Source organism: Pistacia vera, unplaced genomic scaffold (genome assembly GCF_008641045.1).
Source record: "Pistacia vera cultivar Batoury unplaced genomic scaffold, PisVer_v2 Contig462, whole genome shotgun sequence".
NCBI lineage: Eukaryota > Viridiplantae > Streptophyta > Magnoliopsida > Sapindales > Anacardiaceae > Pistacia > Pistacia vera.
The window spans coordinates 1,570,231-1,585,695 of record NW_022196293.1 but is presented as its reverse complement, the minus strand read 5'-3'; the positions used below and the strand labels follow the sequence as shown (position 1 = coordinate 1,585,695).

Genomic DNA, 15,465 nt, shown 5'->3' with positions numbered 1-15,465 from the left:
GGTTTCCTCCTATTGCTGGTTGTATTTCTTGTATATTCGCCTTGTTTCCTAACAAGCGCCATGGATTCGGGTACCATTACAATTCAAATTCAAGTGACTATGCTTTACTTTCTAGTTTCAGATGGGAGGAGAAATTATTAACGTGATGAAAGTATTCCCTGAAAAAAGTTTGCTCGTATCCTCCGCTGCATGCATTTATGCTTGTTGTAAGCTTTTTATTTTTAAGAAAAGTTTGTATGATGAATTAGTATAATTAACTGTAGATTAATGAGGAGATTATGATGTCTTCCATTTTGATGTATTTATTAAGTATTTAAAAAATTTTAATTAATAAAGCCTTCATGGTTTCATAATATTAATATTCTGTTCTTGTGTGATGCATGGAAAATGATATTTAACGATATTAATCGGAAAATCATCCCTTTTTCTTTTAGGTATGGTAATGCCTTTCTTTTTGTAGCTGGATGACAAGCTCTTTAAACACTAGGATTAGGTATGCCCAAAGTCTTGTGTAATTTATTCTAGTTTCATTTTATAATTAAAATGATGGATAAACTGTTCTTTAAATGTCAATTTCAATCTTATTACTTCTAACTACAATTATCTCGTTCAGGTTATTGACCCCTTTTTTTTTTTTTTTTTTTTTTTTAAATAACTCGGCAGCCAGCCAACCTACTGATATCACTAAGATTGACTATGTCGTTTTATGATTATAATTTTTTAACTCAAATCGGCATTATTATTCCACCATGATGATCACTTCAATGTAAATTATAAATATGGTTGACTATACCAAATATATAAATGATTCTGTGATATTCTAATTTTTTTTCCAGTTTTTACCCCAATTATTTCTTAATCTAATATCTAATACACAGGACTGTAATTAGATTTAAAAGGATTATGCTGCTTGAGCAATCTAATACATAAGAAAATGTTGTGATAGACTCATGACAGAATCCATTATGGTTCTCATATTATTCAATTTGCTTTTCCTGCATTTTTTTTTTTTTTAAATGTATTGATTTCTTATTTACTTTCTACAGAATAATATGGGAAATTATAAATGTACAATAAAATTGTAAATTAATTTGGAAGTATTAATACAAAGTTTTATTGTATTTTTACTCAAAGTTACTCTGTGGTCTTATAAAATAGCTAAAAAGAGGAAAATAAAAATTAAGAAGATTAACCCCAAGGGGTTAGCCTGATGATCAAGAAGGTTTGTTCCCTTCATTAATTTTCTGGGTTCAAACATTGAGACTATCTACTACATTTGTGGTTTACTTAGAATATTAGATTTATAGAGTATTTAATGGGTTCCGAGGATTAGTTGAAATATGTATAAACTAGTCCAGATATCTCGGTTATAAAAAAAAAAAAAAAAAAAAAAATTAAAAAGACAAAATCAACTCTATTTATGTGTGTATGTGAGGATAACATCTTATCTATTTGACTTAATTGACGGTGTTTAGATAGGTCTAATCACTTGAATCATAATTAAGGCTGGTTGGGCCCAGCCGAGATACAAACCTTTTTTGAACACCAACCCCAACTCAGTGAACCCAATCTTCATATTTGCAGTAGCTAAAAGATTTTCAACAGCTTTAGGCTTGTTTAATGGACACCCTTCAAGATTTCAATTTCAAATATGGTGGCCCTGTTTCTGCTTTATTATTGGGAGGGCCAACACCAACGTAATACAAGTATACAACATTCGTCTTTTCAGAATTTCAAAACTCACACCAAAAAGAAATACTCAATTAACTTATAACTCTAGCTTTATATCTGGCACCGGCAGATCCTGAGATAGTTAAAAGTCTCAGTGCTGTTGACTAATCAAATATAAATTTAATAGATAAACTTTTATTAATTTAACACAACAAATCTCAATACATGAATGCCTACCAAAATTATATTTTACATGTCAAAATTACATCAAGTGGGTAAGCAAATTTCTGAACGAATTTCAAGGGTTTACTTTCCATATTCCTCTTGCATAACAAGGGTTTGTCATTTTAACTATCTTTTGTTTAGGCTTCCCTTGCTGTTTAATCACATTTTCTCCACCACTCTCGCTTGCTTTTGTGATATCAACCTTCACAATGTGGTGATCAGAGGTCCCTTTGGATGAGATGACAGAGTATGACCCTGGAACAAACTTGTAAGGCGATTCTGGAGACGCCAAAATGTAATCTACACGCGTCCCGTATTTGCATGTTCCTTGCACATCTGGGTCCCCAAAATTCAATTTCAATCAAATTTTGTTATACATATACTAATTTTAAAGAAAAATGACAGATATGGTATTGATCAGAAAGGTATTTTACTTTGGCCTTTGGCTATGATGACTACTGGCTCACATTCCCCGGCGGAGTCCTTTGCATCTACATATTCTATTCCTTTGAGAAGCTTCATCACATCAATCTTTGGGGTAGGCTTTCCAATGTCCTCATAATACTGAAAATTCATTGAAACAAAGGTTAGAAGAAGAGAGAAAGATTCGTTTTTGTAGGGTGTAGAGGTAGAAACTTTACCTTGACAATGTCCATCCATCTTTCTAATGAATAATCTGATCCATCTAAAGAATTAAGACCTCCTGCCAAGATGTGGGGAGAGTCACTTGATTGGATTATTGCACTTATTTGCTTCATTCTCCAATATTCATTGAGATGGTCTAGTTGGGTGCAGTCAAAGTTTATTTCTCCTGCCCATGGCACATCAACTGTGGCCTTTAGCACATTCCTGCATCAAACAGAATGGAGTTTTAGAATCTCTGACGCTGTAATTACAGGCAAATTTTATGAGGACTTTGAAGAATAAGTACCTGAAATCTTTATCATCAGCAATCTTCTGAACTTTCCATGTCTTGATTGGCCATTTTGATAAGATGGCATTGCCATACTCCGGCGCCCAGCTCTCTGCAAACACATACTTCATCCCCAAAGCAGCAGCCAAATCGGATAAAGGCTTCATGCCATTCCCTTCTTCTGCCTTGACATCTTGCAGGGCCAAAATATCAGCATCCACCTCTCTAAGTACTTCTGCAATACTTCTACTGCTTTTTGAGCTGTCGTCGCTCCACGTAATCATACTACTGGGGAGGCACACAGGGGACCTCATCAGAGCATTACTGTTGGCTAATGAGATCTCATTATCAGGGAGGTTAATTTTAACCTTCAACTTCGATCTCGAGAGCTTCTTTTGCTTGGAGAGATTGTCAGGACTTGTTATAGAAGTATGCAAAGGAGATTGCTTCAGTATACTCTTGGGATGATAATTAGTAGTCTTGGCTTGATTCTTGATGATCTCTACTTGATCACTCTTTAAAGCTACATATTTCTCTTCATTACCCAAGATAGCTAATTCCTCAGCCGTTGAAATGGCAGGTGCAAGTGAGAACATGGCAACATTAAATGTGGCAATACGTATTGGTATTTTAGAGTTTAAATAACCCAGATGGCCATTCAAACGAGCAGAGAACTTCTTGCTACTGGTGTCTCTTTTTGTCTGACCTTTCAAGTTAGTCTTTCCAAATCTCCTGATGACAACTTTGGTCCTCGGACGCTTCCATATCAGACACCTTAACCTCGAGCAGATGCTGCAAAGTTTCTTTTTGAAGGTACCTAAAATGTAAGACGTCCGGCTGTTAGAATAGATCTCCTGAATCTTTTTTGAAGACATGGGAAACTTTAGCACTCACCACTCGAAGTTCAGATCAAATATGGGGGACAGATTAGCCCACAGAGACAAGTAAGGAAATGGGCGAAAATTGGCAATGTCAATAGAGAGAGAAAAGTAGTAGAGACAAGAGACAAAAAATGATCCCATCCCAACTGCTCCAAAATGGAGAGTTTGACAAAGTGGCAATATTGTTGAGCTTCTTTTCTAACACGCCAAAAACTGCACCAACTACTACCAATGAAACCAAGATTGTTGCACCATATCTAATCGGAACCTACTATCGCACATTAAAACGAGAAACATGACTTCTTTTAGCCCACAACATTATAATTACCAAAAAGACTATAATTGACAAAATTATCATAGAGATAGATGCCTTTGCACAGAACAACAGCTGGGATAAAAATTTCCAAAGTAGGTTTCATAATAGCTTAAAATGCTTTGTTGACTATCAATTGGAGATGCAGTAATCATTCATGGTCGTGGATTCTTTCCTCCGTCATTGGTTCATTAGATAAGCACTAAAATAAAGAAGAGTATCCTTTAATGGAATAGGATCTACTGTGCAAAACGAAAGCCCAACTGCAGGTACACCATAGTCAAATTTCAATGATAATTGAGTAGTATAGTTTCTTAAGTTTATACGTTACATGCTTTTAAAAGTGAGTTCATGGGTGTTTAGTGCTGAGTTGGAACCATATTGCTGATATCTTCAAATTGAAATCTACATGAGCAGTGAACTAGTCAAAAAAAGCTTTAAATCATCAATCAACTTTCATATAATTATCAGATACACAAGAATACAACAATATGATCATTGCAATTACACCTTCCATGAAATGCTAATCCAAGCAAAATCAATGCGCCGCTCATGGCAGTTTGAGGAGACACTCATTGGGCTAAACTTGCAGCAACTTCCGTAACTAGGACTTTTAATAGCCACTGTCTCACTGATATTATTCAAAGCTGCTAGCCCCTCTCTTTAGGATAGTTGAGAAAATAAAGACCATTGCGTTGTAATGCGTCCAATGTTGATGACCAAAATTTTGTAGCAGGGCCGGTCACTCGTCATGACCAAAAACTGCATCCAGAAGATTAGAAGACGAAGCCTCAGTTCCACTCTCATCAAAGAACCCGTTGGAAGCATTTTCCCGTCTAGATTTTCGCTCCTCGATTATAGTATCTGTGGTTTCTGTGCAGTAATTTCGTTTCATCTGTTTCACAGGTCTTTCAGCTACAACAAATTTGTTCCCATCACGAGTTCTCTCTGAAAAGCCTGCCCAAACTGAAATAGATTGTGTGAGAAAAGTGGCCAAGTTGCAATCCCACAAAATGATTTATACTACATCAAAAGTTTTGTTCCAAATTTTGTTTTAAGGGGTTGCAAAAGTTATGTAGAACATCTTTTAGTAAATACAAAACATGTTTCTACAGACAAAATATATGGGAGTAGGTTCATCTGATTTTTTAATTAAACTTAAGCAAATTCTTTTAAACATTAGCACTACAAAACTTATCAGGAACAAACATATAGCAGGGGTAAACTCATCTCATAGCTCGGGTGTGAAATTGGTATAAGATACCCTAGTTTGGCTAGAGTTGATTGTCTCACTTTTTTATCCATGCACAGGTATAAGTTAATAAATTCAATTTACAATGAGAAGAAGATGCTCAAAATCAAAATATGATAGATGTGAAGCAACCAATTGAAAGAATAAACAAAAGCCAAGATCTAAAATTTGACAAAGCTTATAAGCGATCAATCAAGTGACAAAAATGATATGTCATTAAACCAAAAAAATTGAGATTAAATGTCTCCAAAATAAATTTATAGAATGAAAAACCATCTGTGATACTGAATTGAAAAGAATAACAGATTAGGAAACAAATTTCATACTCGAAAAACTATTTCCTATAAACACAAAAAGGTAAACTATTTACGAATGTCATTCTCATACAGAAATCAACTGCAGTAGTCTAGTGAACCAGCATACATAAGTGTGTGTCCCGTATGAAATTCCAAGTAAACATTGGCATAGCGAGGAAATTACCTCCAAAATGATGCAAAACAATAGAAGCAGCAACGGTAACATTCAACGAGGCAGTGCCAGTGCCATATTGGGGAATGTAGACAAAAAAATCACATATCTCACATTCTTTAGCAGAAAGGCCTGTGCCCTACAAAAAATAACACATATGTAAGGTAACTAAAATATGCAGGGTACATGTTCTTCTTCTTTAAACAATATTCAATATAAAAATCATCAACATGCCTAGCAGATTTTAATCTTTTACTCAGCCCATAAGTCCGGATCATTCTTTCAATCATCATATCTTCAATTGATAATGTTAAAAATTAACTTGAAAGACAAGTACAGGAAATTATATGAAAATATAACATAAAATAATATAGATAGATGAGATGCGCCAACTTCTACTGGAAATGATTATCAAAAATGTTGAAAACACTAAAAATTTATTTTTAGTTTATTTCGCAAAATCTGTAACACACGATTTTAATATTTTTCAAAAACGTTATAGCAAACAGCTTCGTTTTCCTCATTTTTGTAATTAAAAATAGAAAAACGAAAGCAGCCCCAAAACAGTCTCTTCATTTTTCCAAGATCAAAGTTCCCAAAATTTTCAATTCCAGAAAAATCAATATAACATGATGCAGATTGGATATAAACAAAACCAATACCTCATTGCCAAGAAGAAAGGCGGTGCTTTTTTTAAAAGGGTGTTGATTGACAGCGACAGCATCGTGAGTGATTTCGACTCCACAAATGTCGCAATCCTTGGACTTTAGGAATTGGCGAGCGTCGGTGAGGGAGTGAAAGTGTCTAAAGTTAACGTGAGAGGTGGAGCCGTGGCTGCCGAAGGCGTTAAAATCTCTGCGCCCAATCAGAATCATTTCTGATACGCCAAAGGCGGTGGCGCTTCGAGCCAACGTCCCCACGTTGTGCCTTTTCGCTATGTTATGCACCACCACGTAGCTTTCTATCATTGTTCTTACTTTACGTTTTGTTGTGAGCACGAAGAGTAGAAGATTTAAGGCGTTAGGGTTTTTCTAGGGTTTCGCTCTTCAACAGAGCGGGAGGGCGAGTGACGGTTAGTCACACGAAAAACGACAGCGCTTTTTTAGTGATTTTCCTTAGTCCAGGATTTGATTAATTTAATATTATAAAAAGAATTCAATATTAGGCTAATTATAAGCTATACTATTATAATATCAACAAATGATGTTTTCAAAATTATATAAAAGAATCCTATCATAAACGATAATTAAGTTGAACAAAAATCAGAGGGCCCGTTTTATTTTACACAATGTCTTCACCCTGCAACAAGTTTTGATTTTTGAAGAGATTTCTGTATAAATCAGAATAAAATACAGTATGATAACCCTCTTCCCAGTATATAAGAGGGATCGACCCTTATTTACACCCTGTATAAAACGTTCCTTTCTATTTCTTTTACAGCTCTTTTCTATATGCCGCTTTTGTATGTGTCTATTAAATAAATTTATTTACAGGTGAACAATGTCAGAGAGAAGCTGCTTCTCTGAAAATCAACCATTCAGACGGCAACTTGAGCTGCTGCTAACCTTGCAATAGGAACCCTGTAAACAGCACTCAAATTAGAAACCAATTCAATCTCTGAAAGCAGCATGGAGTCATATAGAAGAAGCATCCAACCTGAATGGAGAACATGAAACATAATCAAGTCCAGCCTCGGCAAAAAATGCAACAGAAGAAGGTTCTCCTCCATGCTCTCCACATATTCCCACCTGTTTAATCATATCATCATCCGAAGTTTATGATGAAACTGAAGCAAATGTCCTATACAATACAATTGCTAAAAAGATTGGCCTACTTTCATTAGTTCCAAAACCATATCTTCCAAGAGAAATCTAATTACCTTCAAGCTAGGCCTAGCTGCCCGGCCCCTTTCTGTGGCAATCTTGATAAGTTGGCCTACACCTTTCTGATCAAGTACCTGAAAGCAATCGCTTTATATTACTCTTTTTTCATGCAATATCAACCTCTGAAACAACCGTTTTTCTTTACAGTGACACCTTCAGATTGAAAAAGATATTACTAACCTCAAATGGATCATGTTGCAGAAGGCCTTTGGATAAATATATAGGGAGAAACTTGCCCACATCATCTCGGCTGTATCCAAATGTCATTTGAGTGAGGTCATTGGTCCCGAAGGAGAAGAACTCTGCTTCCTTTGCAATCTATCGTTTTCAGATAAAGAATGAGAACTGAATTTACAAGGGGCATAGAATATATTTCTCTTTTTAGCTGATAAACAAACCAAATTAATATTATGTTTGAAGCCAATAAAGATATAATTCATCTTAATATACCTCGTCTGCCACCAGAGCAGCTCTAGGGATCTCAATCATAGTCCCCACCTTATAGCTTAAGGAAGAACCCATCTCAGAGAACACTTTCTTCGCAACACTTCGTATTAAACTCATTTGATGTCCTAATTCCTGCCGGTTAGAAATGTCAAATTTCTGGTGCATAATCTTGAATTCTACAATTTTTTTTTCTTAGGAAATCAAGATCAGTAGAAGAATATAAAAACTACGGAAAAGAATTAAGTTTGCAAATTGCAACACTATATTTGGTCTCTTGCTTGAATTAAAAACAAAGGAAGACATGCAATTTCTACTGCATTTCAACCATAACAGAAGAAGAAAAAGTCTCAAACCTGAGGCGTTCCAACAAGAGGAACCATTATTTCAGGAAGAACAGTAACTCCCTGGCGGTTCGTATTAACAGCGGCCTGAAAGATTGCACGCACTTGCATCTCTGTCAATTCTGGGTATGATATTCCTAGCCTGTTGACACATCAGATAAAGCTCTATATCAATAAATTTATGAACACACTGAAGTCAAGGATTGATCTGTGTGCGAGAGACATTGAAATGCAGATGCATTCGTATCGCAACATTTATGTCTTTCATCTGTTACTGCATATGTAGTTTATATTGTTATGAGATTAGAAGTCAAGCATGTTATAATATATCATAGTTCTAATATAATAAGAGATGAAAGAAAACCCAAAAATAAATCTGCAGCCAAAGTTACAGAGAAAAGATATTTTAGCAAATGCTGGAAAAAAAAAACCCATAAGAAGGAAATCAGACCTGCAGCCTCGGAAACCAAGCATGGGATTTACTTCTGACAATTTCTCAATTCTTGAGAAAACTTCATCTTCACTCATGCCAGTTTCTGAACTTAATTGGCTCACTATCTGTTCTAGGTCACCTTCTGGTAGAAATTCATGAAGTGGAGGGTCTAACAATCGGATTGTGACTGGAAGGCCTGAAATTATAATGTGTATATATTACATAATTAGAGAAGTAAGCCTAAAATAGAATGACAAGATCTCATATTGAAACGATCAGCACCAAGAAAACTTTACTACAATGCTACGAGTCAGACAACTACATATACTTGAATAAATGGAAAGAAAAGGAATATACCATCCATTGCACGAAAAATTCCCTCAAAATCAGTTCTTTGATAGGGAAGTAACAAGTTCAACGCTGCTTTCCTCTGTTCAACTGTTACTGCCATTATCATCTTTCTCACAGCCTTTATCCTTTCATCTGAAGCAAAGAACTGAAAGAACCCAAGACATGAACGAATCAAAAGGTTAATTCATCTACCTGTTACAACATATAACTGGAAGCTACAAAAACATTAAATTTTTTATCTAGTTAGCGACTATATATAATTTTATTCAACAAAGAAAATATAGATGGAGGAATTACCATGTGCTCTGTTCTACAAAGTCCAATCCCCTCGGCACCATTATTTCTAGCTGTTAGTGCATCATCAGGTGTGTCAGCATTTGCCATAACCTATATCGCCATCATATTTGCTTAATTAGTCAAGAAATTTGCAACAATAATCGCAACATATAGCCTTTCATATAAGGAAATGTAGTACCTTGAGACACCTTATCTCATCAGCCCAAGACATGAAAGTTTCCAGATCACCACTTAGAGCAGGAGGAGAGAGTGGTTGTTTTCCTAGCATCACTTCACCTGTAGAGCCATTGAGTGAAAGCCATTCGCCTTCATTAATCACCATGTCCCCAATCAAAAGAACCTGCATCATCAATGATGTAACCTTATGTCCTTATCATTGTCAAAACTCCACCTGCAGCATATACTTTTACTGAAAATACAAGAGAAGAAAGAATCAAAACTCCACCTTATCATTGTCATTTACACGAATATCAGCGCAGCCAGAGACACAACACTTTCCCCATCCACGTGCTACAACAGCCGCGTGAGATGTCATGCCACCTCTTGCTGTCAAGATACCAGCAGCTGCATGCATACCCCCAATATCCTCTGGACTGGTCTCTGTCCTTACCTTCATACATTTGAAGTAGTCAAGGAGTTCAGTTTTCAATAGTAATAAGAAACTTGGATGACATAATGCATAAAATTTTGAGACAAGCTGGATTTTATACAAGATTTAGATGCTTAGCAAACAATCCTTATCCTTTTGAGCATTCCATCTATAACCATTAGAGAAGACTTTAAATGGTTTAGAAAATTCGAGGGAAAAAACAAACAAATCGATATGAATATATTGTTGAACACATACCAAGATGACACTCTTTCCTTGTGCATGCCATGCTTCAGCATCTTCAGCACTGAACACAACCTGCCCAACTGCTGCTCCTGGAGATGCAGGCAACCCCGTGGCAACAACTTGGTCTTTGTAAGCAGATGGATTCTCGAACTAGTCAAACAGAATTTCAATGGTTTCAGAAAGAGATTAAGATTTACACATAAATTTGATCACATAAACATACACGTACAAAGACATACACATATGCAAGATGCACGGTTAAACCTCAACAAGTAAAAGTGATATTTACCACCACAGAAATGACCTAGAACAACAGTTCATGTAGTATGCAAGATACTTAGGCAAAGCATATATTACCAGCTATGATACTTAAGTCAATATCTAACGGAGTCGGTTATCAAGTTACTTCAACAACAATGACCAATTCTACAAATAAAACTATGCTACATTCTGTATTTACTTTGATAGCAGTGCGTAGATATACCTGTGGATGAAGAAGTTGGTCAAGATGCTGTGGTTCCACCATCTTGATAGCAGCATGAGTATCAACAAGCCCTTCATGTACCATGTCTACAGCTATCTTTACAGCACCTTTACCTGTACGCTTTCCAGATCGGCATTGCAGCATCCACAGTCTATTTTCTTGGACAGTAAATTCAATATCCTGCATTTCCCAAAACAAAGAGACCATCTTACTTCTTTCTTTCTTTCTTAAATGCAATACTTTTCTAAATTGGTTAAAAAAAAAAAAAAAAATTGTCTGTTTCAGTGTAGATTAGAGAAGAGAAGTGCCACTAAAACAAAATACAATAAGAATTTCATAAAAAAAAGTACCGAACTTAATATTGAAAAGCCATTAATAAACCAAAAGAATTACCATCATATCTTTGTAATGTCGCTCCAGAATTTCACAATTCTCAACAAGTTCCTTGTAAGCTTCGGGCATGCAACTTTTCATGGCATTCAAGTCTTCTGGTGTTCTAATTCCAGCAACTACATCCTCTCCCTGTCCAAATCCATTCATCAGCTAGACTCTTAACATCATCAGAAGAGAAATGACATTAACAAAAATATACTTCTATTATATCTGACCTGAGCATTGACTAAAAATTCTCCATAGAGCTTCTTTTCACCAGTGCTTGGATTTCTAGTGAATAGAACACCAGTCCCTGAAGTGTTTCCCATGTTTCCAAACACCATGCACTGAATGTTCACCGCAGTTCCCTTGAGTCCAGTAATCTGATTGATGCTCCTATATTTAATCGCCCTCGGGCTTTCCCAAGATTCAAAAACTGCTTTAACAGCTAACTGTAACTGCTTCTTTGGATCTGCAAATTGATACATATTAAAGCACATAAGCTAATATTTTGCTACTTATGTCACAAAAAACTAAAAAAAAAAAAAAAAAAAACAAAAACAAAAAACACGAGTGGCCTCAAGTAAAGATGGTGAGTGAGACAAAAATACAAACAAGTTGCTGTGTTATTCTTGGTACCTGAAGGAAACTCTTCACCCTTAGTTTCAAGGTAAACATTTTTGTACTGTTTCACTAGCTCCTTAAGATCAGCTGCCGTGAGCTGGGTATCAAGTTTAACTCCTTTAGTTTCCTTCATCTTTTCTAATTTCTCCTCAAATGATGAGTGTGGAATGCCCATCACCTCCAATTAAACGGCAGATTCAAGAATCAGCAACACCAAGTAGAGGTGACAGAACTAATAATTATATTATACAGATTAATTGGGAAAAGAAGCTGAGAATTGAGAAGCACTACAAATCAAGAAATGTTCGTATCTAATGAATTGTGTCATACAAAACAACTTACAACATCTCCAAACATATCTAGAAAACGGCGATAAGAGTCATAAGCAAAACGCTCTCCACTTTTTTCAGCCAGAGCAGCAGCCACTTCATCATTTAGTCCAAGATTAAGGACAGTGTCCATCATCCCAGGCATTGAAATCTATACCAAAGATAAAAAAAAAAAAATAAATAAACAGACTAGACGATTAATAATTCTATACAATTTAGCAGAATATTGTTCAGAATGGAAATTATAGATCGTAAAAGTTTAGTGTGGTTTCATGATCCATTGGCACATTGCTCAGAAAATATTAAACTTGACAAGTCTTACCGCAGCGCCAGAGCGAACAGAGAGGAGAAGAGGTTTGGTAGGGTCACCAAGGGAGGCTCCCATGTCCTTCTCCACAATCTCTAAAGCTTCCAATACCTCCTCCCACAAGCCTTTTGTTAGTTTCTTCCCATTCTGTTGATACTCTTGGCATGCTTCTGTTGATATGGTGAGTCCAGGAGGCACAGATAATCCAATGCTTGACATCTCTGCCAGGTTTGCTCCCTTGCCTCCCAACTACAGTACACAAAATGTATTACTACGTATAAGCTATTCAATTAAATGATGGGGTATCTTGATCAATCATCTCGAAGCCAGACAAAACACAGACAAGCATCAACTCTTTTAAGTTAAAATTTAGAAGCTCCATTTTGTATAAAGCTTCCAACATGCTAACGTTTAACAATCATTCACAGTGGTAGCTGCAATAATAAGGATTAAAGAATGCTAACCAAAGACTTCATGCTCTTGTTGCCTTCACTCCTTCCTTTACCAAAAGTAAATACGCGCTGCATAAACAAACGAGAAAAAACTATGTAGCTTTCAGGTTTGCAACATTGGAAATCACATAAATTAACTTACTATTAACTAACAGTGGCATCAACAGTTACCTCAGTTCTTTTAACAAATATATATACAGTACTACAAACAGCCTAGGCTATTAAAAAGAAGAAGGGATTCTTTATAATATAAGCCACTGGCTATTTCTTCACCAAACAGTGATTTTCCCACCTCAATTCAAATGTCATTTTTTTTAAGTTAGTACACTAGTAAGCATATAGTACGGTTAAAATTTGCCCATAAGTGCACGTATATAATAAGGCGTGTGTATAACATGGGTCATAAGTTTATAAAGTTAAGGCCTCGCCACATGAATAAAGCTCTCCCCCGCTACAGAAGACAATTCTAAGTCCCAGCTGACTTTTTCTGACGCAGAAGATTGCACCGGAAAATCTCCTGACAAGATTTGTGGGGGACACTGATCCCCCACGCATGGCCAAGCATCGGTGTACGATACTATGGAGTAACACAGCTTTTGCCGGGAGTGACTCATTAAGTAATAGTTCCGATGCACCACCCCGTCGGAACTGATTTTTCGGAACCCGCAATACAAGAATAATAACAGAGTAGAAATGACTAATATGCCTTATAGAAGTATCACCTTTTTTGTAGTAGGCGTTGGGTCTGACACTGGGGTGAGGATGGCTTGCGCTCGATACTGACCACGTAATGGTGGCTGCTGAGGAGGATCATACTTTCTGGGAAAAACTCCTAATCTGCCAACCCGCCTCAAACGAAGGAACAAATACTGGTTTTCTCTTAGAGGATCACTCTCATGATCCACATACTTGTTATAATTCCCCTTCAAGGACTGCCTCGGGTTACATAAATCTGGTGCACTTCTTATAAACATACCTTTCATGATAGAAGACATTTTTTTTACCAGTCCGAGCTTTTGATCCACAAAGAAAATAATAAGTTAACCAAGTTATTCAATAAACAGAAGTTCACGTTAGAAAGAAAAATGAATAAAATTGTTAATGATATGATAAGTTAGTTTGTGATGATGAAAGTGTAAGTACCTCAAGAACTGGAAGGTGGGAGGAGAAGAAGGATGAGACGTGTGTCAATTGATTCAGAAAGCTGAAATGGGCGCTTGCATTTTTTGTTTCTATAATTTACAAACAAAAAGGAAATGTTAGATGAGTGGTCGAAATTACAGTTACAAATGGCGCGAAGTGATGATGGTAAAATTGAGAGAGTCTACCGAAACTGCCCCTTTGGAAATGGAAGCTAAGAAACTTGTTGGTGGAGATGCAGATTTAACTGTAGTTGGTGATTTGATGAGTAGGGACCAATCAATGGCACGCAATTTAAAAAACACGGTTCAATTTTGCCATTCACGATAGGTGGTGACGTTTTTGAAGAAACCAATAGGATTCTTATAACATCAAATATATATATATATATAGGGGTTTTTAAGTTTGTACATCTCAATTTTGAGGTTTGTCAAACATCTTATAAATCTTTAAAAAATCATTTTAAAGTTTTATAATAATAATTATAAGGGTAAATCACTATAACAGTTTTGAGGGATTTTTAATAATAGTTTTTAAAATATCCAACTTATGTTTGGAAGTTTATTTTTCAGTTCTAGCAGTTCTGATAGTTTTTTAAAATGATAAATTTACATATATGCATATAAAAATGTCCTAATTTTAATCAGTACTTGAGAGTTTTGTTTTTTTAATTACAAGATAAGAGTTTTTTATTTGTTTTTTACTTATTAGTATTTTATAACTTCAAATGTAATAAACTTTATTATCCTTCTTCGTCATTTGGAATGACTGAAAAATTGTAACTCCACTTCTCCAAGAAAGCATCTAGAATTAGAAATGAGATTTTAATAATTTTTTTTTTTTATGATTGCTTCAAATGATTTTATATTCAATATAGTTGGAGACGTACATAATATGATTATTATTATTATTGATATAATTGGGATATTTTTATAGTGGATAGGGTATTTGTAGAATAAAATTTTAAAACCAATCAAAACACCCCAATTTAGGGTGTTTTATAAACCCCTAAAAAATACACTACACTGGTATTAGGAGCTTTTTGAGTCAATAAAAACTAGTATATAAAAAATCTGACAAGTAATGGTTTGAGAACACCTCAAAATCAGTCTAATTAAAAACCCCTCAAAGTCAGTAAAAAAAAAAAAACTCTCAAGTAGACTCTTATAGGGAGTTTCAATACAGGAAATCAATGAAAGAAGTAAACTTCTTTTTACTATCAAACCACTCCCTTGAGGTTTATAACATGAAATATCGGATTAGGATAAATTTTTCAATGTTATAAATGTATTTCCATTAACATTGTGACAACATTTATTTTGCTAAAGAGGTAATGTTAATATTTCTAAAATATTGTTAAATATTATTAACAAAAAATAAAAAAAAATATTGTTTATTTATTTCATAATATTTAATTAAAATTAATCTAAATATATGGATTTGAATA

General features: G+C 35.2%; 3 protein-coding genes across 3 annotated transcripts; all 3 read right to left on the bottom strand.

Annotated features, from left to right (window-relative positions):
• Positions 1 to 1,779: 1,779 nt before the first annotated feature.
• On the bottom strand, positions 1,780 to 3,906 carry LOC116145558. The gene is made up of 4 exons (XM_031431009.1): positions 2,828 to 3,906; positions 2,538 to 2,745; positions 2,331 to 2,460; positions 1,780 to 2,232 (listed from the first exon to the last, which is right to left on the bottom strand). The coding sequence occupies exons 1-4, from the start codon at positions 3,682 to 3,684 to the stop codon at positions 1,970 to 1,972; spliced, it is 1,458 nt and encodes a 485-aa protein (XP_031286869.1). The 5' UTR covers positions 3,685 to 3,906; the 3' UTR covers positions 1,780 to 1,969.
• A 533-nt stretch (positions 3,907 to 4,439) lies between these two features.
• LOC116145569 (uncharacterized tRNA/rRNA methyltransferase slr0955) lies at positions 4,440 to 6,871 on the bottom strand. Its single transcript, XM_031431020.1, has 3 exons — positions 6,386 to 6,871; positions 5,736 to 5,862; positions 4,440 to 4,969 (listed from the first exon to the last, which is right to left on the bottom strand). Exons 1-3 carry the CDS (start codon positions 6,689 to 6,691, stop codon positions 4,746 to 4,748), a joined length of 657 nt encoding a protein of 218 aa, XP_031286880.1. The 5' UTR covers positions 6,692 to 6,871; the 3' UTR covers positions 4,440 to 4,745.
• A 315-nt stretch (positions 6,872 to 7,186) lies between these two features.
• Positions 7,187 to 13,900, bottom strand: LOC116145568 (pyruvate, phosphate dikinase, chloroplastic). Its single transcript, XM_031431019.1, has 20 exons — positions 13,601 to 13,900; positions 12,891 to 12,947; positions 12,442 to 12,675; positions 12,133 to 12,270; positions 11,806 to 11,968; positions 11,403 to 11,638; positions 11,188 to 11,316; positions 10,795 to 10,974; positions 10,323 to 10,460; positions 9,921 to 10,085; positions 9,654 to 9,815; positions 9,476 to 9,565; positions 9,185 to 9,323; positions 8,846 to 9,023; positions 8,407 to 8,536; positions 8,057 to 8,185; positions 7,787 to 7,924; positions 7,603 to 7,680; positions 7,380 to 7,471; positions 7,187 to 7,303 (listed from the first exon to the last, which is right to left on the bottom strand). Exons 1-20 carry the CDS (start codon positions 13,871 to 13,873, stop codon positions 7,261 to 7,263), a joined length of 2,892 nt encoding a protein of 963 aa, XP_031286879.1. The 5' UTR covers positions 13,874 to 13,900; the 3' UTR covers positions 7,187 to 7,260.
• Positions 13,901 to 15,465: the final 1,565 nt, after the last annotated feature.

Bases quoted from the DNA above. Each gene is read 5' to 3' on its own strand.
- LOC116145558 (XM_031431009.1), bottom strand. From the start codon at position 3,684: ATGTCTTCAAAAAAGATTCAGGAGATCTATTCTAACAGCCGGACGTCT. The intron at 2,461-2,537 runs GTAAAGTTTCTA...ATGAATTTTCAG, and splicing joins GATGGATGGACATTGTCAAG to TATTATGAGGACATTGGAAA. The intron at 2,233-2,330 runs GTAAAATACCTT...TTGGGGACCCAG, and splicing joins CATCATAGCCAAAGGCCAAA to ATGTGCAAGGAACATGCAAA.
- LOC116145569 (XM_031431020.1), bottom strand. From the start codon at position 6,691: ATGATAGAAAGCTACGTGGTGGTGCATAACATAGCGAAAAGGCACAAC. The intron at 5,863-6,385 runs GTATTGGTTTTG...TATTTTTTGTAG, and splicing joins CCTTTCTTCTTGGCAATGAG to GGCACAGGCCTTTCTGCTAA. The intron at 4,970-5,735 runs GTAATTTCCTCG...AATCTATTTCAG, and splicing joins TGTTTTGCATCATTTTGGAG to TTTGGGCAGGCTTTTCAGAG.
- LOC116145568 (XM_031431019.1), bottom strand. From the start codon at position 13,873: ATGTCTTCTATCATGAAAGGTATGTTTATAAGAAGTGCACCAGATTTA. The intron at 10,975-11,187 runs GTAATTCTTTTG...TGGGAAATGCAG, and splicing joins GACATTACAAAGATATGATG to GATATTGAATTTACTGTCCA. The intron at 9,566-9,653 runs GTACTACATTTC...ATGGCGATATAG, and splicing joins ATGAGATAAGGTGTCTCAAG to GTTATGGCAAATGCTGACAC.